This window comes from Scardinius erythrophthalmus (assembly GCF_964197995.2).
Source record: "Scardinius erythrophthalmus genome assembly, chromosome: 23".
Taxonomy (NCBI): domain Eukaryota; kingdom Metazoa; phylum Chordata; class Actinopteri; order Cypriniformes; family Leuciscidae; genus Scardinius; species Scardinius erythrophthalmus.
In genome coordinates this window covers 9,902,886-9,913,685 of record NC_138243.1, presented here as the reverse complement: position 1 = coordinate 9,913,685, position 10,800 = coordinate 9,902,886, and the positions used below count along the sequence as shown (strand labels likewise).

Sequence of the window (10,800 nt, the reverse complement as noted above, 5' to 3'; positions counted from 1 at the left end):
GAACTTGAACTGGGTCATTGCAAACCCCGGGTTATCTTGCTTCACATTGCTCATAATTTACCCGAGTTTAAAGGGGTGATGAACTGAGAAATCAAATTTTCCTTGAGCTTTTGACATATAAGAGATCATCATACTATAATAATATCCTGTAAGTTTCAGAACTGAAAACTACCTTGTTAGTCCAATAAAAGCTTTTATAGACATCAGGCTCAGCAAACGACTCATTTTTCAAAGTGGGGAACAATGACGTCAAAGAGGATAAAACACCGCCTCCACAAAAGAAGATCAACGCCTACTTCAACACGGCCTGTTTAGCCCCGCCCACCGATTCGCCCAAACATGCTAAATAACATAGGACGACATGATGATTGCTAAACCGGATCGAGCTACTTCCAAGCAATAAACATGCGGTTTACAAAATATTGTGCAGCGCCTGTTTGTGGAAGAAGACAGTCTGCATTAAGCTTCCTTAGGATTCCAGCATGGTTAAACTTTATTAAATCAGTGAGTCGATCACAATTTCCCGACACGGATCTGCCAGCAACATGTAAGTAACCATGTGTACTCTAATGCCTGATCTGCGATCAGTGATTTCTGATGTGTAATTATTCAAGTTCAGATATCTTTCTCTTAAAATCGTTCAATACTGTTTATGCATCAGTGACTAAACGATCAACTTCACATAATTTCTCGTAGTATTATGAAAATAATCTTTTTTAAACTGTTATTAAATTAACGTACAGAAAGCGATCAAAGAACGATCCCTTTCCATTCGCCCAAGCTGTCAATCAAACAGCACAGCGCGAGCCGCGAGAGCTTATCTGGACACTTACCAAACTCGTGATGAAATAATGACACTGTTACACTACACAACGAAGCTCTTACTGTGTATTCACATCGTGTTTGCATTGTGATTTGGTGTAAGCATTTGTGAGAGTGCAAAAATTGCGTTGCAATGATAAGATCTTTATTCACGCGATCAACAGACTGTCTGTCATCCGCTCAGTGCTCATCATGCTGCAACCTTTCATGTGATGGAATAGATTTAAATATAATGCTTTAAACGATACTTTTCACGATTTGTTATCTCGATAGCTGTAATAGTAAAAACGAAGTAAAAGTTTTCGAGAGAGTTCATGTAATACTAGCTATTTCATATGCAAGCATGTCAGCCAATCACAGCAGTGGGCGATTGCACTGCAGTCTCACAGCAGACACGCCCCTTAAAACGGAGCGTTCAAATCTGAGGCAGAAATCAGGCTTGGAAAAATGGCTTTTATTTATAAATTATGACAATTTTTGATGTAAAAATCATACTAACATTATAAGGGCACCCCAGGCAACATTATAAAATAATAAAACAATCCAGTTCATGACCCCTTTAACAATTAATCCTGGTTATTAAAAGGATAGTTCACCCAACAATGCAAATTAGCCCATGATTTACTCACCCTCAAGTCGTCCTAGGTGAATATGACATTAATCTTTAATGTTTATTCCAACTTTTACTAATACTTTATTTTATTTTATTATTTTATACTAATACATTATTTTATTAAAATCAAATGTTGTATTTGTCAACATTAGTTAATGCACTGTGAACTAACATGAACAAACAATGAACATCTGGATTTTTATTAACTAACAAAAATGAACAAATATTGTAACAAATGTCTTGCTCATTGTGCGTGTTAGTTAATACATTATTAATGGTAACAAATGAGACCTTATTGCAATGTGTTACCATTAAATGAAATAGCAATTCATATTATTCATTTAAACTATTATTGGGCTGATTATTCATTTTGCAACCTTAGTTACACCTATGAGTGAAATCCACTCTTGGTTGACCTCTAGTAATTCTGTCCATCTGTGTCATCCTTCAGCCTGTCAGAGCTCATGCCTAAAGTGAAAGCGGAGCAGGTGGAGACAGTGGAGGGCTGCACTCATGAGGTAAACACACAAACGCACAGTAGAAATAAACATCTCTCTGTGGAATGATCATGTGGTGACCCCATCCTCCTCTCTCAGGTGGTTCTTCCTGCCAGTGAGGAATACACTCCGCTGAAACCACGCGTTGGAAAAGCTGCCAAGGTGATTTGAACCTCATTGAACATCCCATGACAACATCAATGCTTTGCTTCTGTTTGAACATGGTTTGCTTTCCCTCATGCAGGAGTACCCCTTCTTACTCGACCCTTTCCAGCGTGAGGCCATCCTGTGCATCGATAACAACCAGTCTGTGCTTGTGTCGGCCCACACGTCGGCAGGAAAGACAGTGTGTGCGGAGTGAGTGTCCGTTAGACTGAAATATATTCTCTGTGCGCACTTTTGCTTCAGATCAGTTCTTTAAATCAGTGGTTCTCAACTGGTTTGGTCATCGGACACACAGTTTCCCATTGTCGTTAAGCCACAACCTCAGTTTTTATGAATTTGAACCAAGCAAATTTATTTCTCAAAAATGGCTGACACACAAACAAGTAGCGTTCACATACACATAAATTGTAAGAATATCACTAACACTGATGAACAAACAGTATTACAAGATATATTAAATAACAAAGTTAGTCCGAATAACAAGTAAGTTGGGATGAACCACCACAGTCATCAAAAATATACAATTGGTAGTATTTTGGTAATATTCGTCACTGCAGCTGCAGACACGCAAGAGTGTTTACACTGGAAGCGTCTGTACAGCGTAAAGTGTGCTTTCACTTTAATTGAGCGTGAGCAGCGCAGCAAAAATATACTCTGCGCTGAAACCCCCTCTTCACTGCTGCTCATGTGATGCTCCTGCTCCTGGTGTGAATGCACTCACTGGTTAATGTGCACACCGGAAAAAATATGTGCCGCTTGCGGTGGGAAACGGCCGTTAAGAAAACGCATCTAATCCCACACCTCTGTAATCCCAAAACATAATTTTAGAGCTAGTAAAAGGAGGCTTGAGCCACAGATAAGACTAATGCAGTTATTAGAGGGAGAGAGAGTTATCAAGTGTGTATGCATTACCTGAGTCACCGCGTCTCTCAACAGTGTGCGTCTCTACTAATAGTGAAACTTAAGTTTATCTGCTCCAAGAACAGCGCTGTTATTAAATCGGTAGTGAGAAATGTCTTGTAGCTTTTAAGTTGTTAAACTATTTTACTGGCAAAATCGTCAGAGCAGCGCTGACAACACATTACCGTGTATGTGTGTGTGCGTTTGAAATCATTTTGCGAAGTGATATTGAATTGTAATGCGGTCATGCGTTTCCCTGAAAATAATTGCACACCTCAGAATGTTCGTTAACCAATCAGATTTAAGCATTCAACAGCCAGTAGTATAACTGTTAATAAAACACTGATCCTGATGAATAGAATAATCATACCTGCATGCAAATTAGGGCTGGGAAAAAAATCGATTTGATTTAAAAATCGAGTTGGTAGGTCAAATCGATTCATATTTTCAAAAAATCGATTTTTTAGATTTTTTTTCTCCCAATACATACATTTTGCATTCGCCAAATCTTCCTTCAGGGTTTCCGTAGAACGCTCCCTGCGGCGCAGCCCTCGATGCTTCACGACATCACGACAAAAAGACTAGCATGTTTGATGTTTTAACGGTCCTCCACGATGACGACGGCGCGCGCGCGAGTGAGTGAGTGAGGGAGAGTGAGTGACTGTGTGCGCGAGAGTGTGTGTGTGTGTGTGAGAGAGAGAGAGAGAGAGAGAGAGAGTGTGTGTATGTGCGAGTGAGTGAGTGTGTGTGTGTGTGTGTGTGTGTGTGTGTGTGTGTGTGTGCAGGCTATGTGAGTGACCTTGTGTAGCCTATATGTGCGAGTGAATGAGTGTGTGAGACGGCTCGCGATGACTGGTCGTAAAACAATGTGTAGTCTGACATGTTTCTTGTCCACGACATGACAAGATTTTTAGGAGTCAAAATCGTGTAATCTGACAGTGACTATCGTAACAGACAAAAAAATCGTGTAATCTGAACCAGGCAAGAGTTACTTCAGGATTTTTTGTTGTTTTATTAGCTCAATCCAAATACAGTATAAATAATTTGGATGTTTAACAATCTTTGTTGCACACTGACTGCACAGTGACTTTTCAGTTAGAGAAAGGGTTTGCCTTTGCAATTTTATGTTGATGCACTTTAATTAAATACAATAAATATATATTTTTAAAATATATTTACAGTTCGCAGTTATTTTGTTTTAAATGGGGGGAGAAAAATCGAATCGAATCGTAAATCGAGTTTTTTATAAAAAAATCGCAGATTTTTTTAGGGGAAAAAATCGCCCAGCTCTAATGCAAATCCTTCTTCGCTAACACATGTGCCATTTATGTACTGTATTTGTACTTTTTGGTAATTGACAATGTAACAACATTGCATCCTTAGAATTTTGACCGCAAAAATGCATTGTGTGAGCTGGGCCTGACAAGTTCTGAAAATAACATTAGAATAATGACACTGACATTTAGCCTGACATCAGGACCGAATCAGTACAATGTGAGACGCAGGTCGGTAGAACAAAAAACAGACGTCTAGAGACGTGTTTTATAAGTTTAACTTCCTTTGACTTCATGTTTTTAGAACGCCATGTCACACGCAAAAGACGTGAGATGCAAGCACTCAAACACGTCCGCCTAGCCTAGCGCATTTACATAGAAAAACTGTGGAAAAGTAGAGCAGTAGAGTGGAAAAACCCATTCTGTCTGACAGAGCAGTCAAACATGTAGAATTAAGTTGTTGTGTCTTTGACTACACACTGCTACCCACTCAAAACGGTCTTGTGATGCAGTGGTTGAGAAACACTGCCTTAGATCTCAGTGTGTTTCCTTCTGCACGCAGGTATGCCATTGCCCTGGCGCTCCGAGAAAAGCAGCGGGTCATCTTCACCAGTCCCATCAAAGCTTTGAGCAATCAGAAGTACAGAGAGATGTACGAAGAGTTCCAGGATGTTGGTCTGATGACCGGTGACGTCACTATTAACCCCACAGCTTCCTGTCTGGTCATGACCACCGAGGTGAGACAGCGGCCCGTTATCCGCCGCAACATCAACGACTGGTTCTTTATTGATTTATTGTTCTGTTGGGGTGTTTCAGATTTTGAGGAGCATGCTCTACAGAGGGTCAGAGGTTATGAGGGAGGTGGCATGGGTCATCTTTGATGAGATCCATTACATGAGAGACTCGGGTAGGTTGTATATAATGTTTAATTGGCAGAAAATACAAAAGTTCCCTGAAATATTATGAAGTGCGTAATAGTTTATCGCATGTTTGCTGTCATTGAGTTTGTCTTTCTGGGTCATGTGACCTGCAGAGCGTGGAGTTGTGTGGGAGGAAACCATCATCCTACTGCCGGACAATGTGCACCATGTCTTCCTGTCAGCCACCATTCCCAACGCCCGACAGTTTGCGGAGTGGATTTGCCACCTCCACAAACAGGTTAGTCATTGTGTTCATTCTGTTTTTTTGTTTTCCTGACAGATCTGGTGAGTTTCCTCCAGTGAAAGGTCTAATATCCCATAGACTTGCATTGAACATTCTTAATTTTAGTTCCTATAATTAAATACAAAGATTGATAGAATGTTCAAAGTCTGCTTCAGTGTTCATGAATTTAAAATCCAAATGTCAACACACAAACCTTTGATCTGCTTTAAATTGCTCTAAATTTCTTTCTCAATTAATAGCCTAGCAACCATCTAGAACACCTTAGCAACCTGCTGTCAACCACTCTTATGTTAAAGGGGACCTATTATGCCACTTTTCACAAGATGTAAAATAAGTCTCTGATGTCCCCAGTGTGTATGTGAAGTTTCAGCTCAAAATATCCAACAGATCATTTTTTTACAGCATGTTTAAATTGTCACTTTTTGGTACTCAGAAAAACATGCTGTTTCAGTGTGTGCCCTTTAAATGCAAATAAGCTGCTGCTGCATGGCAAAGGGGGCGGAGCTTCATGAGCTCGCGCTCAGTCTCATCTCACAGAATGATGATAATATCAGAAACTCTCAGTAACGGTGTTCATTTCGACCAGGAGTCGGACAATAATGCCTATAGAGTCAGAGTGCTGTATGGAGATGGAACAGGTATAGTTTAGTTTAATTACGGTTATAACGTATTTGTCATCTGCTTTTATGTATCCACTTTTGATAGCCTACAAGTCTGCTGTTTTGGACGCGAATGATGATCAAAAATATACTGATGAGTTTAATAAAGTTTATTGTACATCACACAAAAGATGAAGCATCAGTTTTACTCCAGAAAATCACCGTAAGAGCTGAGTTAACACAGTATAAGAAGTGCATAAGTACACAGGGGGCGGAGCTTCAACAGCTTGCACTCACACAGACATGCACTGAACATTTCTAAAACTTTTAGCCTTTTATGTTCAAACCGGAGTCAGACAATGATGGAGAGACTCAAGAAGAAGTGACATGTAGAAGCAACAGGACATTTCTGAATGGTTAGTTGATTAATTTATGTAGCTTATGTGTAGTCATTGATTAGCATATTCGGTCTTGATAATCACTAAAGCCGCATTCTGAAAACAGGTCGTTGGGAGACACTGCTGATGATTTATGGGGATTAATAAAAAAGGAGCGAGTGGATTTTTATCACTATTGGGTGGTTGTGTACACACACTGCCAACACACATTTATGTCCAAACAGCATGCAAAAGTGAATTTTGCATAATAGGTCCCCTTTAAACCAACCAGTCTGAACATGTTAGCCACCACCCAGAATGTCTTTCAACATTAACACCTATCAACAACCACTCAGGATGCCCTAGAAATCTCCTATCCAGTGGTATTGTGAACTAAAACATTTGAAAATTGTTTTTGGCATTTGAGATAAAATAAATATTAGATTCCATTTAAAATTCCATTTAAAACAATTGGAAACTGAAATAAGTTGAAGTACTAAAATTACTAAGGCTAAAGCTGAAATAAAAATAAATTAAAGCTAAGATGCACAACAAAATTATAACCTTATATTACAATTAAAATGTAATCTGAAAATATAAAAAAGCTAAAAAATATTAATAAATACTATAAGTATATAAATGATATTTATAAAACACTGAATGTTGTCAATCACTCAAAATGCCCCACTAACCCAGTACAGAGCAAGCGCAGAAGGTGTGGTCTAGTTTAATCAGCAATGTTTGCTAAAGCAAATGGATTCAGTTTAAAGGAAGTGGATCTGAGTTTTTAATGCCTCCAGGATGAATGTGATTTCCTTGTTTACTTGCAGCCTTGTCACGTGGTGTACACAGACTACCGCCCCACTCCACTGCAGCACTACGTCTTTCCAGCAGGGGGCGATGGACTCCATCTTGTTGTGGACGAGAATGTAAGTAGCCAAATACTTTGACGGAATAAAAGCTTTAATGCAACTATTCAGAGATGAAGGTTAAACATACCTGTGTGATCTCGGGTGTGTGCCGCCCTCTGTTTTACAATATAGGGAATTTGTGTAACATTATCTGAGATGGGTGTAGACTGGAGCTTTCATTCAAGAATGACACATCTACATGTAATTAAGCACAGATCCTGAATGCTGAAATATCAGAGTGCGTGTGTGTTTTGTATAACTGCCAAGCCACAGCTACGCAACAAGCTGATCAAGTTTAAAAAAATGTTCCTAGTATAACTGCAGTTACGTAATCATGTTTTTTGGGGCATTTCTTATCAGGGAGACTTCAGAGAAGACAATTTTAACACCGCTATGCAGGTCCTGAGGGATGTGGGGGACAGTGGAGGCAACACTGGGGGCAAATGGGACCCCAAAGGCAGAAGGGGTGGAACCAAAGGTTAGTATTTAAAAGCCATTATAAAATCAAAATGGCACAATGTTATTGCAAGGACAAAAAAAGTTGCTCTCTTCTGGTATCCGACGCCCACTTTTAAGATCCAATCAGTTTGATCCAACCCCACATTTTATTCCTTTTATTTGTTTAATGTGCCTTTTTGCACATCATAAATCAGATTATGGACACACAATGTGTTGTGAAATGTTCCATGTTGATTAAGGTACAATTGTGTAAGATTGTGCATTTAGGGGCCACAATTCAGTTACTTGTTCAGATAAATGGTTAACCTCAGATGGACTCCCATTGATTTACTGTGAATCGTTCATATTGAATTATCTGAAGAAACAATATGGCTCTGTTTACACCTAATATTAACCTTCATCTCAGGTGAGCTGGTTACAACTAGTCAGCTAAGATGGATAAATAAAGCACAAAGTAGTCTTCAGACTCCCAAACGCACTTCATTTAAATTCGCCACAAATGTGACATTTTGAGCAGGATTCTTATCAAGCTTAACTTACTGCCTAGTGATAGGATGTACAGCTTGATTACATTTTTTTAAAACTTCCTATCACTGAATTTTGCTGTCATGCATACCAACAATTCACAGACAACCAATAAATGGTTAATAAACACTGGATTACAAAATTAAATGTTTTACGGAATGAAAAATGAATTTTCAGTATCTCACATTTACGCTTGTTTTAGCAATATCCACATGTGATCAAATCGCCTTAGAATGGATATTAAAGGGATAGTTCACTTTGAAATTAATTTGTGATATGTTTTAGCTTACCTCAAGGGCATCCAAGATGTAGGTGTCTTTGTTTCCGCAGTAGTTTCAATTTTGATATTTTTAGGTCAAACTGTTCTTGTCTGTCAGTCATATAATGCAGGTCGATGGTCACTGTTTCAAAACACAAGCACAGAGTCCAAATTAAAACAATTCCCCATCGTCCAAATGAAACAATTCCCCATCATAAGTACACATTGATGGCCTAAGACACGAAACGAGCGGTTTGTGTGAGAAAACGAACAGTATTTATATCGTTGTTATCTCTTGAAAACAACACACGTCCAAATGATCTGACGGCGCGGGCGGGTATAGATATATACATAGATGTCGCTTGGCTACAGTTTCGTTCCAATGAACTGCAGTAGCCAAGGCGACATCTATGTATATATCTATACCCGCCCGCGCCGTCAGATCATTTGGACGTGTGTTGTTTTCAAGAGATAACAACGATATAAATACTGTTCGTTTTCTCACACAAACCGCTCGTTTCGTGTCTTAGGCCATCAATGTGTACTTATGATGGGGAATTGTTTCATTTGGACGATGGGGAATTGTTTTAATTTGGACTCTGTGCTTGTGTTTTGAAACAGTGTCCATAGACCTGCATTATACGACTGACAGACAAGAACGGTTTGACCTAAAAATATCAAAATTGAAACTACTGCGGAAACAAAGACACCTACATCTTGGATGGCCTTGAGGTAAGCTAAAACATATCACAAATTAATTTCAAAGTGAACTATCCCTTTAATATTAAGCATTAACAGGGCATTAGATGTTTGGAACCTGCTGATTGTTGTATTATATCATTGCTGCTTTTTATTTTTTGCTTTGGTGTTTTGTTTATTTATGGTATCTTTGGTCAGGTCCATCTAACGTCTTCAAGATCGTGAAGATGATCATGGAAAGGAACTTCCAGCCGGTGATCATCTTCAGCTTCAGTAAGAAAGAATGTGAGGCCTATGCACTGCAAGTGGCTAAACTGGATTTCAACACAGGTATTAATGTTATAATAATTAATAATGCTTCTTGCTAAGACTGTTACTGATGCTTATGCACTTGCAAGGGCTAAACTAGGCCTTGGAAGAGCATGACATTTTTCTTTGGAAAAATATTTGCTAGTTTTCCATTCTCGAACTTAAGGTTAATCAAATATTGGTGCGATGATGAGTTATCTTTCCTATTAATTAGAAAGAGATTTAAAACCAAATCATGGCCAAATAAAGTGTCAGAAAAAGAAATGAGCTAAGTTTTGTGTTGCTTTGGGGAATTTTTCCATTTCTAAAACAGTTCCAGGGAGTTCTTTATCAAGTATTCATCTAGTTGAAGCAGAATGTGTTACAGAGCCAAAAGCACGAACGTGGCCCTTCCTCTTCTGTCTATTGACGTGTCAAACCTTCTGTTCTCTTTTAAGGGAAATGGACAGCATGTGTGACTGTTAACATTCTCAAGTTTTGCCATTTCCCATACCGCTTAGGTTTACATGGCCTAATTTAATTTATTTTAAAAGTGACTGATGTGGTGACGCACAGAAGCGTTGCATTATTGCGGACTTTTAAACTTGTTTTGGTTGTGAATTGTGTGCACTTAAAACTCAAGTCCTTTGCCTTTGATGGTATATGGGTGAGCACTTGGTACCACACTAGCAGTCCTCCACACAGCTGTAACTGTTTTGCGAGTCTTGCTTTAGGTGGGGAGACCGTTTTCATTGGCTCTATCTGAGCAGATGTCATCATAAGAGCTTTCCAGCTCAAGTGTGATTTTATTTTTATTGGGTTTCCAGAACATTTTCATCATTTCCCGCATGCAAAAGTAGATCGGTCTCTTGGTTTTCTAATCTTTTGAGGCATTGCTTTAGCAGTGACCGCTGCAGAGATATTGTGGTCTCAAGTTATGCTGTGGCCTTACTACCATATTCAGATGCACTTGTTCCTCTCTATCAGTGGTTTTGTTCTGGTTGGTCTGTTCTTTTGTATATAAAAAGGGGAAAAAAACAGTAATGTGCATCTAATCATATTGTCATGCATATTAGAATAACTGAATAAACTGTATAAAAAAAAGTGAAGGTCGTTCAACTGTCCTGATATCATCATAAAGACAAAAAGTTTCATTAAAAGAACAACATTCTTGAAAAGAAAACCTTAAGTACTTTTGTCTGTTTTATTATTTATTCTTGGAAATAAAAAAAGCATTGAAGCAGCTGT

The 10,800-nt window shown here is 38.8% G+C and overlaps 1 protein-coding gene across 2 annotated transcripts in view; it reads left to right on the top strand.

Moving 5' to 3' along the window:
- The window catches only part of mtrex (Mtr4 exosome RNA helicase), a 39,567-nt gene that overhangs the window by 697 nt on the left and 28,070 nt on the right, over positions 1-10,800 (top strand). For both annotated transcript variants that reach the window (XM_081353794.1, XM_081353795.1), the window contains exons 3-11: positions 1,887-1,953; positions 2,032-2,094; positions 2,177-2,289; positions 4,834-5,008; positions 5,088-5,178; positions 5,305-5,429; positions 7,242-7,340; positions 7,683-7,800; positions 9,463-9,594. In XM_081353794.1, the coding sequence (XP_081209920.1) occupies positions 1,887-1,953; positions 2,032-2,094; positions 2,177-2,289; positions 4,834-5,008; positions 5,088-5,178; positions 5,305-5,429; positions 7,242-7,340; positions 7,683-7,800; positions 9,463-9,594 (983 nt within the window). The remainder of the gene's footprint in view (positions 1-1,886; positions 1,954-2,031; positions 2,095-2,176; positions 2,290-4,833; positions 5,009-5,087; positions 5,179-5,304; positions 5,430-7,241; positions 7,341-7,682; positions 7,801-9,462; positions 9,595-10,800) is intronic.